Source organism: Macrobrachium nipponense, chromosome 20 (genome assembly GCF_015104395.2).
Source record: "Macrobrachium nipponense isolate FS-2020 chromosome 20, ASM1510439v2, whole genome shotgun sequence".
In the NCBI taxonomy this organism is placed as follows: domain Eukaryota; kingdom Metazoa; phylum Arthropoda; class Malacostraca; order Decapoda; family Palaemonidae; genus Macrobrachium; species Macrobrachium nipponense.
This window is the reverse complement of record NC_061089.1, coordinates 61,019,719-61,041,261: the sequence shown is the minus strand read 5'-3', so window position 1 is coordinate 61,041,261 and position 21,543 is coordinate 61,019,719. Positions and strand designations below refer to the sequence as shown.

General features: G+C 42.7%; 1 protein-coding gene across 7 annotated transcripts in view; it reads right to left on the bottom strand.

The window, feature by feature from the left end:
* The window catches only part of LOC135226510 (inhibitor of nuclear factor kappa-B kinase subunit epsilon-like), a 282,872-nt gene that overhangs the window by 161,942 nt on the left and 99,387 nt on the right, over positions 1-21,543 (bottom strand). For all 7 annotated transcript variants that reach the window (XM_064266159.1, XM_064266133.1, XM_064266186.1 and 4 more), the window contains one exon: positions 15,889-16,018. In XM_064266159.1, the coding sequence (XP_064122229.1) occupies positions 15,889-16,018 (130 nt within the window). The remainder of the gene's footprint in view (positions 1-15,888; positions 16,019-21,543) is intronic.

The window sequence follows — 21,543 nt, the reverse complement described above, 5'->3', positions numbered from 1 at the left end:
GGGAGTGTAGCAAGACACTCCTCCCCTCCCCTCAAGAGGAAGGGAAGGCGACGTGGAGAGAGGAAGGAGGGTCAGCTGGGATCCTTTGTCTTGGACCCAAGGGCGGAGACGAGGAGAGATAATAATTGTCAGTGAGGGTCTTTGTGAAGAATTTAAACAGTATGGGGTATGAAAATGTGGGCAACCCGCATTGAAACAAGTTTTGTTGTTGTTTTGTTTTGTTTTTATTCACAGTAGCTTAAACTTTATTTTTGTAAATATAATTTATCAAAAGGCTTTGTGATTAGTTTATTGTCTGTTATGTGTTATTAGAATATGTCCTTTTGATTCGAATTTTTAAGTTATTCAAGTAATTTGTCTGAGAAATTTTGTTTTATCAGGAATAACGTAAACAATAACAAACTATGATTTGTCAATTTCTTTTTTAATAAGATTTGTGGTAACTGAACCCTTTTGTGATTTTATATGTGATTGCAGTTTGAGTAATTTAATTACGAATTGTTCTTATTAGTCAATGAATAGTAACCAATTCACTGATATTGCTTTGCTTAATGTTTTGTGGAAACTGTAGATGGATTTCTTTTATTTTGTTCATTTTTTTGTTGTCGGTTTTCAAGTCCTCCACCTTGAGGGTAGGAGACCAAACCCGCCCCCCTAGAGCCTCTCCTCAATAGCCAAAGTGGTTGTCAAGAGAAACCACCACCAATAGTGTTTAATGTTAAATTTATTGTTATTATTAGTAGTTACCTGGGTGTTGACCTCTTTGAGATTCTCGTAGTTAAACCAGATTGTTATTCTTTTCAAGTACTAATGATACGAGTCCATTTAAGATCAACTGGTCAATGCCCCGGGTTAGGTAAAGAGAAAAAAATAATAATTGATAAATAAAATTGAAAAATTAAATAAATGAATAAATAAAAAAAAAAAAATAAATAAATAAAATATAATAATGATAATTTTAGTTAAGTAATAATACAGAAGCTAATGCCATTACCAAGGATAATGCCTATCCATTGCCCTCGATCGGAGTGCTTTTGCTTAAAGTAAAGGAGAGTAAGTTTTTCGCCACATTGGATCTCAAGTCAGGCTTGCCTTGATGAGGAAAGTAAAGAGAAAACGGCCTTTATAGCAAATAATCGGCTATATGAATATAATTTCTTCCCTTTGGATTTAAAAATGTTTAAAGCTCATTTTTCACGAGTAATGATACGCGTTTTAGCCTCTATAATTAGCATTGGAAGTTTTTGGTATATTTAGAATGTGATATCATTGTAATGGAGCCATTGTAGAGGAGCTTAAATCTAACCTGATGAAAATAAATTTAGAAAAATGTAAGTTTTTCCAGGCCGAAGTAGAATTTTTGGGGGCACCTAGTAACTTCCGAAGGCCTTAAGCCTGTGCCAATAAGGTTATAGCAATTAAAGAATTTCCACTACCAAAACATGCGAAAGATGTAGCCAGCTTCTTCGGACTCGCGGGTTACTATTTCCGGAAGTTCATTAGAAATTTTGGACAGATAGCGAGACCGTTAGATGCATTAAGGAAGCAACCTGGTTTCCAATGTGGTGAGAAGGAGGAAGAAGCTTTTTAGGAATTAAAAGATGCCCTAACGAGCGACGAACTCTTGGCTTATCCGAGGTTCGATCGTCCTTTTTTAGTGACCACAGTCGCCAGTGATATTGCGATAGGAGGAGTAATCTCCCAGATTGACGATGAAAGTAATGAAAGACCAGTTTGTTTTGCATCACGAGCATATAAAGGGGCAGAGAATAATTATAGTACCTTCGATCGAGAGGCTTTGGCGGTCCTATGGTTGCTGGAGAGACCGTATTTTTGCTGGGACACAAAATAAAGGTTTTCACAGATCATCAACCATTAATGTACCTGCTAAAGAAGAGCGAGATTACAAATCGTCAAACTCGTTAGATCGAGTAAATTTTAGAGCTTGACATCGTAAAGATTGAATATGTCCCCGGTAAGGTAATAGGATGGCGGATGCTCTCTCCAGGAACATCATAAGAGTAACAACTCGTGCTACAGGGCGCAGGGAGGAACGACAAAAGAAACCTCGTGACGTTGGTGGCACAGGCACTGCAGGCATAGTGCCAGCAACGTCGCGACGGTACCGAACAATGACAGTCAATCAAACGTAAGCGCGACGCGCAGAAAACGGGAATCTCGCATGCACTCTCCTAATGAATGGGAGTGGCCGAGGCGGTAGCTGGTTAAATGCAGGTGGAACTCCGTCCGGGGGATTCCAGAATAAATGCCCGGAGAATGAAAGTGTGGTTGATTTTTGTGGTTGGAGTGTGCGAGAATTGGTTGAAAGTCAGGTGTCTGAAGCTTGGATTAGTCAGATTAAGGCTTGTGTGGATGGTGAGAGTAACGAGTTCCCGAATTTTGTGCATTTATCAAAAAACGTGTTTTCATTGTGAAAGACGTCATGTTAAGTAAATAGGAAAAGGGCCGCTAATATCCGAGCCCAAGTCGTTCTTCCTCGAGCCTTAGTAGAGACAGATATACACATAGATCATGTTAGCACTTAAGCTGGACATGTAGGCATAGAAAGATCTTTTAGAAGAGCCCGTGAACATTTCTTTTGGGGATGGCTTGCTTTGAGACATAACTAGATTTGTAAGTAACTATCGTGTGTTTAATACGATGGAAAAGCAACCTGTTAAGTATTTTTTTTTATTGAAAGAGATCCATTTTATTAGGTAAATCCGTACGCAAAGGCATACTGGCATAGAAAAGTACCTTATTAGGGCACTCGAAGTGGTACTTGTTAAATTCCTATCCGTGAGCATTAAATGTGGTGAGACCACTCCCTGCGGCGCCAGGGTAATACAAGTATTATTGTGTTCGTGGGTGCGTATACACGCTCCCACCCATGGATAGGATGGTGGATAAAACCATGCCTGTTGGGATCACATCATGTGAAAGAAATTAATCGAAATACTGGCTTATTCCACTTAATTGTACCAGAAGCACAAAGCGAGAAACACCTGTCGCACACAGTATACGTCAAGGCGTTGGTGTACCACACCAACCAACCAGTATCCCGTACCCAAGGTGGCCGGGTACCTGGGAGTCGAGCCAGTGGAAAAACACAGGGCGCAAGTGGGCGCCCGCCGAGAGCACAAGACGAGCTCCCGAGCCTATGTCATAAGTAAATGCTATTGCAAAGTAAATGAAAGGGGTCAGTGAACAGAGTCTGTAAATGCCAACCCACGTCTTTGCCTAGGATTCAGAATCATACCAGTGTTATTTTTTTTTTTAAACCTTATTTCTTGTAATGTATCACGAATTTAGGTTTTTGTTGATATAAACTTGTCCCAATTATTTCAGAACAAATGTTATACCTGTGGATCATATTTCTTGTGTGTAAATTTTTTTTGTTGTGTGGTTATTGCTTATTGTACGTTATTTCATTACTTTGATTTGTTGTTTTTATTTGTGTTAAATTTGTCGCAACACCGATTCCATCCTATTTTATCTTTCATAAATTACACTAATGCTTGTAAAGCTTTTTTTGATTTTCACAGATGATGAAACTCCATTGCATTATTTTTGTTGTGTATGTTTAAAATGATATGTTATTTTACAATAAAGTTTTGTACATACTTACCTGGCAGACATATACTTAGCTTACGTCTCTGACGTCACGACAGAATTCAAAACTCGCGGCTAACGCGACAGGTAGGTCAGGTGATCTACCTTACCCGCCGCTGGGAGGCGGGGTGTAAAAGAACCATCATACCTTTCTTGCCAGATTTTTTCTCTCTTATACCTGTCTCCTGAGGGGAGGCTGGGCGGGCCATCAATCATATATGTCTGCCAGGTAAGTATGTACAAAAACTTTATTGTAAAATAAACAATATCATTTTTGTACATGAACTTTCCTGTCAGACATATACTTAGCTGATTGAACACCCTTGGTGGAGGGTACAAGACAGAAAATAACAAAGAAAAGGTAAACAACACCTGTTGTAGGATAAAAATAACCTTGGTTCTTACCTGTTTAGGCTGAAGGGGACTTCATAGATTACTGTCTATTAGTCTGCATAGCCATAAGAGCTACAGCTGAGGGCGTGACCTACAGCTGAAAACTCTTTGGTCTACTAACGGGACTTGATATCCGCTTACTTAGTAGAATCCAAGTCGGATCATGTCAATGGGGTTCGCCCTCTTCTATGACAGAACCTGTCCACTACCAACGCAGGGAGCTTCAAACCAAATCCGATCACCTAACCAAACTAACGTTACGGTTAGTCATTACGAAACGAAAAAAGATGCCTACCTGCATCATTTTTCATACAACCATATGAACTCAATTACCAAAAAAAACAAGGGAAAAAACTACTAAGGATATGTTCCAGCTCCCTGCCCCAGCACCGAATCCGCCGATACGTACGGGCCTAACGCGAAGCACTCGTCATACGTAATACTGACGTCTTTTAGGTAGTGGTTGGCGAATACTGAATTACATCTCCAGAATGTAGTTTTCATCAGATTCTGAAGAGACATATTCTTCTTAAAGGCCAAGGAAGTGGCAATTGCTCTTACTTCATGAGCCTTGACTTTTAGGATCTTGAAATATTCCTCATTACAAGCTTTATGTGCTTCTTTACAACACTTCTAATGAAGAAAGACAGCGCATTTTTCGACAATGGTCTGCTGGGGTCCTTTACAGAGCACCATAGTCTACTCCTCAATGCCCTTAAGGGTTGTTCTTCTTCTGAAGGTAGTATTTTAAACTCCTAACAGGGCAAAGAGTTCTTTCAGGTTCTTCCCTACATGGCAGATAAACCACGAACCTCCAAACCCGTTCCTTGGCCACGGATTTGAGGGGTTCTCATTTTTTGCCAAAAACGAAGGGGAAGGAAGGAACAAACCACGGAATCTCCTTTGAAACCTACCCTTCCTTCTAGGGCATGAATCTCACTAACCTTTTTGGCTGATGCTAAAGCCATGAGAAAGAGAGCTTTCCTCGTGAGATCTTTGAAGGAGGCTAAATGTGGTGGTTCAAACCTAGCGGACCTCAGGAAACGAAGAACCACATCCAGATTCCAACTTGGAACTTCGCTCGAGGTTTTCTTGGAAGATTCAAAAGATCTTAATAGATCATGAAGATCTTTGTTATTCGAAAGATCTAAATTCCTATGTCTGAATACCGCAGCCAGCATGCTTCGGTATCCTTTGATAGTGGATACAGCCAAACCGCATTTTTCTCTGAGGAAAAACTAGGAAATCTGCTATCTGAGTCACAGAGGTACTGGAAGAGGAAAACTTCTGGTTCCTGCACCAACGGCGAAAGACGTCCCACTTCGACTGGTAGACTTTAAGGGTCGAAGGTCTTCTAGCTGAGGCGATAGCCTTAGCAGCTTTTGTCGAAAACCCCTTCGCTCTGACAAGACTTTTGACAGTCGAAAGCCAGTCAGATTGGAGAGCGGGGAGGTTTCTGTGATACCTGTCGAAGTGGGGTTGTTGAGCAAATCTTGTCTTTGTGGAAGTGCTCTTGGAAAGTCCACCAACCATTCCAGTACCTCTGTGAACCAATCTTGGGCGGGCCAGAACGGAGCTACTAGCGTCATTCTTGTCCTCTCCGAGATAGCAAATTTCTTGAGGGTTTGTCCTAGTACTTTGAAGGGGGGAAAGGCGTAGACGTCTAGCCCTGTCCAATCTAGGAGAAACGCATCCACTGATACTGCTCCTGGGTCTGAGATCGGGGAGCAGTAAAGTTCGATTCTTGCGTTCTTTGCTGTTGCAAAGAGATCGATGTGAGGTCTGCCCCATCTTCTCCACAGGTCTTGGCATACTTCTGAGTGGAGGGTCCACTCGGAAGGCAGGAGTTGATTCTTCCTGCTCAGGAGATCGGCCCTGACGTTCCTTTCTCCCTGTACGAATCTGGTGAGAAGACTGATCTTCCTTGTTTGAGACCACAGCAGAAGATCCCCTTGCTGTTTCGTACAGGGAGAAGGAGTGCGTCCCCCCCTGTTGTTTTTTGATGTACGCCAAGGCTGTTGTGTTGTCCGAATTGACCTGCACTACTGCATTTCGGACGTGGGGTTCGAAGGCTTTCAATGCCATCCAGACTGCCATCAACTCTTTCTTGTTGATGTGCCAGGACACCTGATCCCCCCTTCCAGGTGCCTGACACTTCTCTTGTCCCGAGCGTCGCTCCCCAACCTGCCTCCGATGCGTCGGAAAACAACACATGGCTGGGGTTCGGCATGTAGAGAGACATTCCTTCCACAAATCGAAGTGGGTTGTTCCACCACCGAAGGTCTCTCTTGATTTCCCTTGAGATCTTGAAGGAGAACTCCAGATCTAGGGAGAGACGCCTCCAGTTCTGGTATAGGAAGAACTGTAGAGGCCTGAGATGCAACCTTCCTAGAGAAACGAATTGCTCCAGCGAGGAGAGTGTCCCCCAGCAGACTCATCCACTCCCTCGCTGTGCATGCATCTTTCTCTAGGAAAGGTCGTTATTTTCTCGTCAGCAACGAGCTATCCTCTCTGGGAGCTAAAAGCCCGGAAAATCCCGAAAAGCCAGAGAATAGCTATCCGAATCCCCAGATAGATCCTTCTTTGAACTGGGGATTAAATTGAGACTTCTGGAAGTTCACCAGAAGTCCCAGCGAACTTGCCAATGTAAGGGTCTTTGAAGGTCCTCCAGACATCTTTCTTGAGACTCTGCTCTGATTAGCCAGTCGTCGAGATAAAGCGACACCCTCACTCCCTCCAAATGTAGCCACTGCGCCACGTTTTTCATTAACCCCGTTGAAAACTTGGGTTGCAGTTGATAGGCCGAAGCACAAGGCCTTGAATTGGAAGATGTTTCCTCCCATCATGAATCGTAGATACTTCCGTGAAGAAGGATGGATGGCACATGAAAGTAAGCGTCCTGAAGGTCTAGAGACACCATCCAGTCCCCTGGACGAAAGAGCGCTAACACTGAGGAAGTTGTCTCCATGGCGAAACTTCTCTTTTCCACAAAGACGTTCAGGGCGCTACATCCAACACAGGTCTCCATCCTCCTGAGTTCTTCGGAACTAGGAAAAAGTCTGTTGTAAAAGCCCCGCAGAGCGGGGATCTTTCACTAGTTCTATAGCCTCCTTCTCTAGCATGAGATCTACTGCTAGAGAAAGGGCTTGATTCATGATGGGGTCCTTGTACTTGGCTACCAACTCCCTCGGAGTTGTCGTCAATGGTGGTCTTGACGAGAAGGGAATGAGGTATCCTTTGCTGACAATCGATAGGGACCAATTGTCCTGCCCCGCTTTGTGGGTCCCAGACCGGCACTCTGGCAAATTTCAGTAGTCTGGCCCCCCACCCACTGATGGTCTGGAGTCCCTTGGACCCGCTATTTCTTCCCTCTGACTGACTTAGAGAAGGTTTTACCTCTCTTAAAAGGTCTAGTCCCTCTGGTTTGCAGAACCTCTGACAGCGGGTCCTCCTCGAAAGGGCTCCTGTCTCAGAGGAGTCTCTTCTTGGTCTTGGGTTGGAAGACAGAGCGAGGTTTCCTGGCCGCCTGGGCTAACATGTCCTGAGTAGCCTTAGCTGAAAGGGCACTCGAGACATCTTGGATAATTTTCTTGGGGAAACAGAAGAGGAGAGAGTTGAGCATACAAGAGCGAGGCCCCTTTGTGCATGAGACACTGCCTTCGTGAGAAACGAACAGTAGACCGACCGTTTCTTAAGCACTCCAGCTCCAAACAGTGAGGAGACTTCACTCGATCCGTCTCTCACTGCTTTATCCATGCAAGTGAGTACACAGTTAAGATCTTCAGGAGACAGAGCATCTGGGGTCTTGGTCTTATTAGCCAGAAACACCTAAAGACCAATCAAGGAAGTTGAAAACTTCCAGGACTCGGAACATTCCCTTCAGTAAGTGGTCAAGTTCGTTCATCCCCACGTAGTCTTGGCGGACAAGAGGGCGGAACGACGAGCAGCATCCACTAATGAAGAGAAGTCGAGTCCGCAGACGAAGGGAGAGCGAGGCCTAAAGGTTCTCCCGATTCGTACCAGAATCCCAATCTGCCGGTCAGTTTAGACGGAGGAAAGAAAAAACCGTCTTCCCTTTCTCTTCCTTAGAAAGGAGCCATTCCCCAAAACCTCTCAGCGCCTTCTTCATGGAAACAGTAGGTTTCATCCTTACACAAGACGAAACCTTCGAACGTCTTCGAAGTGGAGAATAACGAAAGAGGAGAAGGGGGAGCCACAGGAGAAAGGATATCTCCAAACTCTTGCAGGAGTAACTCTGTTAGTTTCTTATAGGAGGAAAACTGAGGCGTCTTTTGGTCCTTCTTCTTCTGAGGGGTCCTGTTCCTCCTGAGCTGAAGAGCCCTCCTGATCCTTAGAGGCGCGACTATTCTTAAAGGAGTCTCTAGAGGAAGTTAGACGTATACGTCTTGGAGACAATGCTTCAGGCAAGTGTCTACTTGCAACATCCTTCTTGTCTGGAGGAGTGCGTTTCCCAGATCCTTGAAGCCTAATAGGAGTCAGGCGGCAGTCAGGTGCAGAGCGCCTGTTTTAAAGAAGACTTCTATCAGGCTCTTGGCGCCTACCCAAAGGAGAGCGGCTACCAGGCGAACGGCGCCTGCCATACGAAAAGCGCCTACCAGGCTCTTGGCGCCTGAACCGAGGCGAGAGAATCTCTGGCGACGAGCGCCTACTAGGTGAGCGCCTACCAGGGGAGAAGCGCTGCTAGGCTCTCGGCGCCTGACTCGAGGCGAGTAAAAGTCGGGAGAGAGCGCCTGCCAGGCGAAACGCGCGCCTAACAAGCTCTTGGACGCCTGTCCAGCGAAGGGCGCCTGTCCGATTTAGGGCGCTTGTCAAACTGGAGAGTGGAGGCGAGACGAGGAGCGGCTACGAGGTGAGTAGTGCCTACTAGGCTCTTGGCACCTGTCAAGGGGAGCGATCCTGTCTCGAGAAGAGCGTCTGTAGGGTGAGGATCTCCTACGCGCAGTTTGCTCCTTGTCCGAAGGAGAAACTTGTCTGTCAGGCGAATGTCGCTTAGACGCAGATGTGATCTTGTCCGAGGCAGAAAGCCTCCCGAAGAGCTCCATCCTCTTTAGGAGAAGGCGAAGGCGACGACGAGAAGCACTGGCGCAAAATTTCTCTCTTGGAGCGATCCAAGGTAGCCTGGGAACGATCAACAGGAGCTACCGAGGGGACGCCTGACCGTTGGGGATGCTCCCTAAACCTTCCTGCGGCTTTGCGACTTTCCATCCCTCCACTTGGGACTGGGAGTTCTGGAAGGGAAGGCGGCCTAGGCCTGGAAAGCATTAGGGAGCCTATCAGACGCACCCTCCACTGCACTGGGTTCACTGCACAAATCACTATTGGAATCACTCTTACCTTTCTAGTTGCTTGATTTTCCTCTCCATACTGCGAATGGTGGCTTTCATTGAGGCCACTTCCGAAGGCGCATCTTCGGCTTCGGTGCAGGGAGCAGGAGCTGAAACTGACAAAAGGAGCTACTTCTAAAATAGGATTACTTACATCCAACTCGCTAATACGAGATCTACTACTGCTCCTGGAAAGAAGCTTTCCTAACTTTATCCTTTTATTTCAAAGCTTCCTCAAGTAGGAAGACAAAGACTTCCATTCATCCTCATTCAGCTTTTCACATTCATTACAAGGGTTATTAAAGGTGCATTCATTCCCTCTACACTTCAAACATACCGTGTGAGGGTCTACCGCAGCTTTCGGTAGCCTCACCTTACACTCAGTCATACAACAAACTCTAAACATAGCAGTTTTCTTAGTATCAACATCAGACATCAGAATCCAAGAAAAATCCAAAGAAAAATCCAAAGAAAAGTCCAATAACTGTCCACAAATCGCGAAAGCCAGGCCAAAAGTATCGGGTACTTCACCAAAAGTCCGTAGAAACAATCCAGGGCGAAAACGAGAAAAGAATCCAACTGTCAAGAGGTACCGACAACAGGTGTGGTCGACACCGACGACAGAAAAAATCTGACAAGAAAGGTATGATGGTTCTTACACCCGCCCCTCCCAGCGGCGGGTAAGGTAGATCACCTGACCTACCTGTCGCGTTAGCCGCGAGTTTTGAATTCTGTCGTGACGTCAGAGACGTAAGCTAAGTATATGTTCTGACAGGAAAGTTCATGTACAAAATTATGTTTTTGTTATTTGAAGAAATTTAATAGATTAACGTGATACAATGTCATTAAAAATGGGTGCCATGTGTCGTGATTGCCAAGGGCAGTGGCTGAATGTGTAAAATTTTCTGTCTTTTGTTTTCACCACATTTTGTTTTGATTATGAACCTGAACTTATTGAATGATTTCTTTTTTTTTAAATTTTGATCTGTTCCAGGAAAGAGTGTTTGTTCTTAGTTAATTTTTTTTTTTTTTAAAGATTTTACGATGTTGTAAGGCGTGTTCAATTTACTTGTAACCTTTGGTTTGTACACACGTCAAATGGCCCCCTTTAAGATAGTTAATTTGAATTTAGATAAATCAGTACATTGAGGAAAGAGACTCGAGATGGGACAAGGCGGAAACTATAGCTTTGCGAGGACGCAAAGGAGTTTGGGGAGTGAGTGATAAGCCATTCTAGAGGGCTTATAAACAACTTCCCTAGAATATCGGAACATCTTACAAGATGCCATGAGGTCGTTAACCGTCATTCTCTCTAAGATGAAGAAGAAAGCGTCACCTCCCCCAAACATCCCCCCCAAAAGTTCGTTGGTTCTTTTAGCGTCACCTATATTGGCACCCATTGGTCACATACCTAAGGAGAGGTGCCGCAGCCAATCAACACGGGACGGAATATATCGGGAGTTGTGGGGGAGTAGACGGAAAGAGAGAGAATGCCAAGGTTTCCCCTTGAGGAAGGAGTTAGCCGTCAGTCAAGCAAATGGGTGGACGTGCCGTTTCCCCCTCGTGCCACTGCCGGTTCCTCGCTCGGTCTCAATCCCGCCCGGTACTATAGATATTAAGTTCATTTCACTCGGGCCCTTGTGTAAATTCATTAGAATATAAGACCGGTGTTAAATTAATCACTGAGCGTTTGATTTCTTGCATGACCCACAGTAACTTAAGAATCCCATGCCCACAGCGTTAACCCATTATATATATATACATATATATATATAATAATATCTATATATATATCTATATATATATATATATATATATATATATATATATATATATCTATATTATATATATATATATATATATATTTATATATTAATATATTATATATATATATATATATATATAGATATATATATATATATTATATATATATATATATATATGTATATATATATATATATATATATATATATAATATATCTATTATATATATATATATCTTATATATATATATATTATTATTATATATATATATATATATATATATATATATATATATATATATATACATATATCTATATATATATATTAGATATATATTATATACATATATAATACTATAATATATATATATATATATATATATATATCTATATATATACTATATATTATATATATATATATATATCAAATATATATTATATATACATATACATATAATATATATATATATATATATATATATATATATATATATATATATATATATATACAGGGGGTCCTCGAGTTACGACGTTGATCCGTTCTTACGATTCGTCGTAACACGATTTTCAGCGTAAGTCGGAACATTGAAAAATACCACATGATTTAATGTAAATACCTATCAATAACAACGAGAGAACAATTCCTTACCTTAATTAGTTTGATTGGCTTGCACACTGGAGAGGAAGCTGCGGTGCTGGAAGAGACTGGGGGAGGTTAGTGAAGAGAAAAAAGAACCTCCAGAAGTTGCTGGAGATGCTGAGGCAGATGATTCTTGAGGTGTGCAGACATACTAGTACTGGAGATGCTGAGGCAGGTGATTCTTGAGGTGAGGCAGAACATACTACTGGAGATGTTGGGGCAGGTGAGTCTTTAGGTGCGGCAGAACCTACAGAAGGTGGCTGGAGATACTGGGGGCAGGTGAGTCTGGTTAGCAGAACATTCAGGAAGGTGCTGGAGACTGTGGGGCAGGCGAGTCTGGATTAGCAGAGGCAGCTGAGGTAGAGGGTACAGGATCTCCTGCAGGCCTCTCTACCTTCTTAAAATACTGCTCCAGGTTAGTCTGAACAAGAGAGCGACCTCTTTTCATCCAAGATCTCCTTGTAACACTGCATCAAATCCATGACGCCTCTGGAAACCCTAGTGAACCTGTCCAAGTTGGGATCCTGAGCCTCAAAAGTTGACAAACGCTTGCTGCAACTCTGCAAAACCTCTTATCAGTCCTGCCTTGTGAAAGCCTTAGGCTCTGGGGTGGGTGCTTCTTCTTCTTCCTCTATTATCTGCTTCTCCAGTTGTATCAGGTCCTCGCAGATAACTCCTCGCCATGAGACTCCAGCATCTCTGTAACATCATCAACCTCCATCTCCAAATTGATTTCCTTACTCAGGGCAACAACGTTCTTGACAACTAGCTGAACTGTGTCCCCTCAAACCCATGGAAATCATTCACAAATTGAGGACAAATTTTCTTCCAGACACCATTCATGTTTGTTTGCTTAACCTCCTCCCAGGAATTAGCAATGTTCTTTACAGCATCAAGGATGTTGTAGGATTTCCAAAAGTCCTTCAGAGTCAAGTCCTTCTTGGGTTTCAGTTGCCTGTAAAGCCATAGCAATTGTCCTTCGTAGGTAGTAGGCCTTGAACGAAGCAATCACTCCTTGGTCCATAGGCTGTAAAAGGGCCGTGGTATTAGGTGGAAGGTAAACCACCTTGACATTAGGGTTGAAGTCTCCCAGCTGGGCAGGGTGTCCAGGGGCATTGTCCAGCACTAGCAACACCTTAAAGGGGATACCCTTGGAGGCGCAATACCGCTCCACACTTGGAACAAAATGGTTTACGAACCAGTCCTCAAACACTGCAAGTGTCACCCATGCCTTCTTGTTGGACTTCCAAATTACTGGTAGTTGACCCTTCCAAATGCCCTTGAGTGCCCTTGGATTTTCAGCCTGATACACCAACAAGGGCTTCAGTTTGAAGTCGCCAGCAGCATTACCCCAAGAAGTAAAGTTAGCCTCTTCTTGCTGGCTTTATGACCGGGTGCTGACTTCTCCTCCTTGGCGATGTAAGTGCGGTTAGGCATACGTTTCCAAAACAAACCTGTCTCGTCTACGTTAAACACTTGCTGAGCAGAATAACCCCCCTCCTTAATTATCTCAGACAACGCTTTAGGAAATTCACTCGCTGCTTTCTTCATCCCCACTAGCAGCTTCACCTTGCAATTTAAGGTTATGGTAATTGGCCCGAGCCTTAATCGCATAAACCAAAACCCCTACTATCCACAAAACTCTTCACTTTCACTTCCCTCCCCCTCTTTTCTTTTTTCAACGCTTCAAACAATCTTTTCGCCTTCTCCTGAATCACCATAGGCTGACTGGGATACGCCGTTGATTTTGGTCTTCCAACCAAAGCACCAATAACCTTTCCATTTCAATTATTAGACACTACGCTGCTTAGTTATCACTGTCGCTTTCATAGGAGCAGATCCTTTCACATGTTCAATGATGCGCTCTTATCTTTTGATAATGGTAGCAACGGTCGAACGGCTAAGGCCAAGCGAGCGGCCAATGTTTGTTGGCGTTTCTCCCTTCTCAGATCGCTTTATAATGTCCACTTTAATTTCCATGGTGATGGCCTTTCTTTTCTTCGATGCACTACCATCAGTAAGAGTCCGCCTTGCGCTTGGGAGCCATAACAAAGAGCAAAAAGTTACAAAAACGATACAACACGAGGGAGAGAGAGGCAGTGTAAACAACCAAAATGGCGTATGGGCGAGGAATGAGCGTAGCGTAGCGACGCCGTCCTCTCCCCCACAAAGCGTATTCTTCCGCTGTGCGGCCCGGAACTAGTTCGCGTTTGGTTTTACGTTGCTTAAACGGACTCTAAACCGCGTAAGACGGAACGACGCAAAATATTATTTTTTATATTTTATGGGGGCGCGTTCGTAACCACGAAACATCGTAAGTCGAGGACCAGCGTAACCCGAGGACTACTGTATATATATATATTATATATATAATATAATATATATAATATATATATATATATATATATATATATATATATATATATATATATATATATATATATATATATAAATATATATATATATATACACACACACACACACACACATATAATCTTTTCTTACTTGGGGTCGCACTAAAGAGTTGAAAGTGCTAAAAGGGGTTATGCAAAGATAAGCTTGGGAACCCCTGTACTAGTCTCTTGGTTCCTATTGGACGCTCAGGATCCACTATGAGTTCTGAGTCTACTTGGCAACTGGAACTCTTCTTACGGTAAGACCACTTACTACCTATGTATACTGGATACCTTCTTGTATGATCTTCACTTTAGGCAGTTTTATATTCTTTATTTGGTTTACTGGGACCTCGGCTAGACCATCCCCCAAAAGCCCATCATAACTAAGTACAATTCTCTCCTGCTACATTATACCCTTTCATTTAAACCAATTCTGGAAAGGAAAGAGTGATAAGCAATTCAATTTACTGTAATTTCACTGCAGTAGTGAGCAATAGACTACAAATTTATTGCAGTATTGAGCAATAGACTGCAAATTTGCTGTTAAGCAAAAGGGGTGAAAAAACTTAAATCAGAACTTTATTAACTAATAATAATAAATACTATAATCCTGTAAGAAAAGCTTGCAGAATTAAGGTGCAACACTAAAATTGTAATGTTTATATTATTACACTACTCGATAAAGACGGCAGGAAATGCAATATTTATATTGTTACATGACTACAAACTCAGCAACATTTTACGTTATTACATTACTCATCGTAAAGATTAGTTAAGTAAAAGATTGCAAGTTCACTACTGAAAAGGTATTATCGAACAATACCAGGTCCATAACAAATGTAAATATCGGTTCAATAAACCAATGTTTAAATTATAGTACGCCAACCAGCAAAAAGGTAGTTAATAAATTAACTGGAATTTCACTGTACAAGAGAACTATTGATGTATATCCTATAACAAACAACATAACAAGTAAAACCTCATCTTGAAGTTTTTGGCTGAAGCTACTCGACTTCCGGTTTGGATACCGAACTCCGGTAAATAACTGGCACAAAAAGAACAACTGCTGCCAACACCAAATGTTACCAGCAGGAGTCACAGAAATGGAATAAGTATTGTCTGCCAAGTTTTTCCTAACCCTCTCGCTATGGGGCGAGGCTTGGTGTCACCTACACAATATCAGTGTCGATACCGCGAAATTTAAATCTAAACTGCTGTGAATGAAACAATAGCCATGTAATTACTTGGTAAGCTACTTAGAAAAAATTAATGCATCTTGTATAAAAAGCCCCAAACAGGGTAGTAAATAGTCACTATCAACTTTCCATGAAAGGCAGGAAAAAATTTTAAAAATTTTTTTCTTACATCATGTGCATTTGCATAACTTCCTCTTTCCATTGATGTGTTTTTTTAAATTAGCCAACCTTCTAGTATCCCTGCCGGGAGGTGTGCTTGACATATTCAGCCTGTCCCTTAAGGGTTAAAACAAATCTTCCAACATAAATGCTACTTTACCAAATTGTATGATATAGCTACAACCATTCAACTAACTTTTAAGAAAATTGTTCAAAATTGTTATTTGACAATGCAAATCTCTTCTACTAAAGTTTTTAACCTTTAGATTGAACATAACTACTTCTCTTAATGAAATTTGTTTCTACACTGAAACAATAAGTAATAACAATTGGTTTATCCTAATAGTATATAATAAGGCAACAAAATATCTTATTATGCTGTACCTAAATGTGAAAGGACTAGAATGAACTCTCCTTCTTCAAGGCCATGACTATTTTCAGGGTCATCTAAAATGTTGAAGAGAGATCCACCTGTACATAGTTCCATAACAATCACTTTCCCTCGGCCTTCTTGCTGTTAATACAAAGAAATTTTAAATGAAAAACTAAAATTAGAAAAAATTCATAAATACTTACTCCTTTATTTTCTTATATTTTACAGTTCACAGTGTAACCAGTTGTTAATAGATGTCATCAATTTTGAAAGACAGTTTGCATAAATTTTCCAAGAAACTTTTCCTTGACTAGAGGAATCCCTTTACCATCCTGTAATCACACTTTTGGCAAGGTGAATCAATTGTAGGAGATATAGTCATCTGGATGGGATAATGGCCCAACCAGCAAAACAAGCATGTAGTTTTTATTTATATAAAATCATAATACTTTAAACCACAATTCGGCTGGGGAAGTCTTAGTACAATTACAGTACGTGCAACCATAAAAATAGCAAAATAAAAATTCTCATTACAATATTTTCATGATTACAATAGCAAAAGCAAGTTGGAAACCCAGCAACCTCAGGCAGTGAAAATGAAGAAGCATAGGAAAAATAGCTTGATGAAGAAAATAAGTACAATACATGAGTGAGTGCTTAAAATGAAACTGTTATGTTATAAGAGATTACTGTATCTTCTAAATACTATATCAAAATATTTAAGCATAGTATTTGGCACTATTTATCTGTCCTTATCAGACATCTAGTTAAAGGTTTAACCAAGAGGGCTTGTAATTTGTATGAACATACATTTGCAATCTCAAATATGGGATTCACTCACATGTTACTAACAAAACATAATTACTTAACAATTAAACAGATTCACTGCAAACATTTTCTAAAAATTAGTCTAAATACTATTAAATTTTAAAGGTACCCTTTTCATGGGTCTAGCAACACTTTACATGAAAACAGAACTTATTTACACCTACAAATTTTACAATACGAGTCCTGTTTATAGTTCAGTAATTCTTCAAGAAATTTCACAGTAAACAGTATGGTGCACAACTAACATTCATTACTGATTATTGTGTCAGTTGGCTACACTCCTATACAAATACATACTCACAAAAGTAATGAGCATCTCCACAACAATTTTCATCTGATCTACACAGAATCTCTACCTACAGCATGAGAGGTTCCTAATTAAGGTTATTCAATAATTTTACACCTGGCCACAGACAACTAGAGTATAATTTAAGTATCCTTGCCTAAAATGATATTGTTATTTTACAATAAAGTTTTGTACATACTTACCTGGCAGACATATACTTAGCTTACGTCTCTGACGTCACGACAGAATTCAAAACTCGCGGCTAACGCGACAGGTAGGTCAGGTGATCTACCTTACCCGCCGCTGGGAGGCGGGTGTAAGAACCATCATACCTTTCTTGCCAGATTTTTTCTCTCTTATACCTGTCTCCTGAGGGGAGGCTGGGCGGGCCATCAATCGTATATGTCTGCCAGGTAAGTATGTACAAAACTTTATTGTAAAATAACAATATCATTTTTGTACATGAACTTTCCTGTCAGACATATACTTAGCTGATTGACACCCTTGGTGGAGGGTACAAGACAGAAAATAACAAAGAAAAGGTAAACAACACCTGTTGTAGGATAAAAATAACCTTGGTTCTTACCTGTTTAGGCTGAAGACTTCATAGATACTGTCTATTAGTCTGCATAGCCATAAAGCTACAGCGAGGGCGTGACCTACAGCTGAAAAAGACTCTTTGGGTCTACTAACGGGACTTGATATCCGCTTACTTAGTAGAATCCAAGTCGGATCATGTCCAACTTGGGGGGTTCCCCGCCTCTTTCTATGACAGAACCTGTCCACTACCAACGCAGGGAGCTTCAAACCAAATCCGATCACCTAACCAAACTAACGTTATTAGCATTACGAAACGAAAAAAGATGCCTACCTGCATCATTTTTCATACAACCATAGAACTCAAATTACCAAAAAAAAACAGGGAAAAAACTACTAAGGATATTTCAGCTCCCTGCCCCAGCACCGAATCCGCCGATACGTACGGGCCTAACGCGAAGCACTGTCATACGTAATACTGACGTCTTTTATTGGTAGTGGTTGGCGAATACTGAATTACATCTCCAGAATGTAGTTTTCATCAGATTCTGAAGAGACATATTCTTCTTAAAGGCCAAGGAAGTGGCAATTGCTCTTACTTCATGAGCCTTGACTTTAGGATCGTTGAAATGTTTCCTCATTACAAGCTTTATGTGCTTCTTTCACAACACTTCTAATGAAGAAAGACAGCGCATTTTTCGACAATGGTCTGCTGGGGTCCTTTACAGAGCACCATAGTCTATCCTCAATGCCATTAAGGGTTTTCTTCTTCTGAAGGTAGTATTTTAAACTCCTAACAGGGCAAAGAGTTCGTTTCGGTTCTTACCCCTACTATGGCAGATAAACCACGAACCTCAAAGTTCCTTGGCCACGGATTTGAGGGGTTCTCATTTTTTGCCAAAAAACGAAGGAAGGAAGGAACAAACCACGGAATCTCCTTTGAAACCTACCCTTCCTTCTAGGGCATGAATCTCACTAACCCTTTTAGCTGATGCTAACGCCATGAGAAAGAGAGCTTTCCTCGTGAGATCTTTGAAGGAGGCTAAATGTGGTGGTTCAAACCTAGCGGACCTCAGGAAACGAAGAACCACATCCAGATTCCAAACTGGAACTTCGCTCGAGGTTTTCTTGGAAGATTCAAAAGATCTTAAGAGATCATGAAGATCTTTGTTATTCGAAAGATCTAAATTCCTATGTCTGAATACCGCAGGCCAGCATGCTTCGGTATCCTTTGATAGTAGATACTGCCAAACCGCATTTTTCTCTGAGGAAAACTAGGGAAATCTACTATCTGAGTCAAGAGGTACTGGCAAGAGGAAACTTCTGGCTTCCTGCACCAACGGCGAAAGACGTCCCACTTCGACTGGTAGACTTTAAGGGTCGAAAGGTCTTCTAGCTGAGGCGATAGACCTTAGCAGCTTTTGTCGAAAAACCCACCCCTTCGCTCTGACAAGACTTTTGACAGTCGAAAGCCAGTCAGATTGAGAGCGGGGAGGTTCTGTGATACCTGTCGAAGTGGGGTTGTTTGAGCAAATCTTGTCTTTGTGGAAGTGCTCTTGGAAAGTCCACCAACCATTCCAGTACCTCTGTGAACCAATCTTGGGCGGGCCAGAACGGAGCTACTAGCGTCATTCTTGTCCTCTCCGAGATAGCAAATTTCTTCTTGAGGGTTTGTCCTAGTACTTTGAAGGGGGGAAAGGCGTAGACGTCTAGCCCTGTCCAATCTAGGAGAAACGCATCCACTGATACTGCTCCTGGGTCTGAGATCGGGGGGAGCAGTAAAGTTCGATTCTTGCGTTCTTTGACTGTTGCAAAAGAGATCGATGTGAGGTCTGCCCCATCTTCTCCACGTCTTGGCATACTTCTGAGTGGAGGGTCCACTCGGAAGGCAGGAGTTGATTCTTCCTGCTCAGGAGATCGGCCCTGACGTTCCTTTCTCCCTGTACGAATCTGGTGAGAAGACTGATCTTCCTTGTTTGAGACCACAGCAGAAGATCCCTTGCTGTTTCGTACAGGGAGAAGGAGTGCGTCCCCCCCTGTTTTTTGATGTACGCCAAGGCTGTTGTGTTGTCCGAATTGACCTGCACTACTGCATTTCGGACGTGGGGTGCGAAGGCTTTCAATGCCATCCAGACTGCCATCAACTCTTTCTTGTTGATGTGCCAGGACACCTGATCCCCCTTCCAGGTGCCTGACACTTCTCTTGTCCCGAGCGTCGCTCCCCAACCTGCCTCCGATGCTTGTGAAAACAACACATGGCTGGGGTTCGGCATGTAGAGAGACATTCCTTCCACAAATCGAAGTGGGTTGTTCCACCACCGAAGGTCTCTTGATTTCCCTTGAGATCTTGAAGGAGAACTCCGATCTAGGGAGAGACGCCTCCAGTTCTGGTATAGGAAGAACTGTAGAGGCCTGAGATGCAACCTTCCTAGAGAAACGAATTGCTCCAGCGAGGAGAGTCCCCAGCAGACTCATCCACTCCCTCGCTGTGCATGCATCTTTCTCTAGGAAGGTCGTTATTTTCTCGTAGCAACGAGCTATCCTCTCTGGCGACGGAAAAGCCCGAAAAGCCAGAGAAGCTATCCGAATCCCCAGATAGATCCTCTCTTGACTGGGGATTAATTGAGACTTCTGGAAGTTCACCAGAAGTCCCAGCGAACTTGCCAATGTAAGGGTCTTTTGAAGGTCCTCCAGACATCTTTCTTGAGACTCTGCTCTGATTAGCAGTCGTCGAGATAAAGCGACACCCTCACTCCCTCCAAATGTAGCCACTGCGCCACGTTTTTCATTAACCCCGTGAAAACTTGGGGTGCAGTTGATAGGCCGAAGCACAAGGCCTTGAATTGGAAGATGTTTCCTCCCATCATGAATCGTAGATACTTCCGTGAAGAAGGATGGATCGGCACATGAAAGTAAGCGTCCTGAAGGTCTAGAGACACCATCCAGTCCCCTGGACGAAGAGCCCGCTAACACTGAGGAAGTTGTCTCCATGGCGAACTTCCTCTTTTCCACAAAGACGTTCAGGGCGCTTACATCCAACACCGGTCTCCATCCTCCTGAGTCTTCGGAAATAGGAAAAAAATCTGTTGTAAAAGCCCGCAGAGCGGGGATCTTTCACTAGTTCTATAGCCTCCTTCTCTAGCATGAGATCTACTGCTAGAGAAAGGGCTTGATTCATGATGGGGTCCTTGTACTTGGCTACCAACTCCCTCGGAGTTGTCGTCAATGGTGGTCTTGACGAGAAGGGAATGAGGTATCCTTTGCTGACAATCGATAGGGACCAATTGTCTGCCCCTTTGTGGGCCCAGACGTCGGCAAATTTCAGTAGTCTGGCACCCACTGATGTCTGGAGTCCTTGACCCGCTATTTTTTCCCTCTGACTGACTTAGAGAAGGTTTTACCTCTCTTAAAAGGTCTAGTCCCTCTGGTTGCAGAACCTCTGACAGCGGGTCCTCCTCGAAAGGGCTCCTGTCTCAGAGGAGTCTCTTTCTTGGTCTTGGGTTGGAAGACAGAGCGAGGTTTTCCTGGCCGCCTGGGCTAACATGTCCTGAGTAGCCTTAGCTGAAAGGGCACTCGAGACATCTTGGATAATTTTCTTGGGGAACAGAAGAGGAGAGAGTTGAGCATACAAGAGCGAGGCCCTTTGCGCATGACACTTGCCTTCGTGAGAAACGAACAGTAAGACCGACCGTTTCTTAAAGCACTCCAGCTCCAAACAGTGAGGAGGACTTCACTCGATCCGTCTCTCACTGCTTTATCCATGCAAGTGAGTACACAGTTAAGATCTTCAGGAGACAGAGCATCTGGGGTCTTGGTCTTATTAGCCAGAACACCTAAAGACCAATCAAGGAAGTTGAAAACTTCCAGGACTCGGAACATTCCCTTCAGTAAGTGGTCAAGTTCGTTCATTCCCACGTAGTCTTGGCGGACAAGAGGGCGGAACGACGAGCAGAATCCACTAATGAAGAGAAGTCCGAGTCCGCAGACGAGAAGGGAGAGCGAGGCCTAAAGGTTC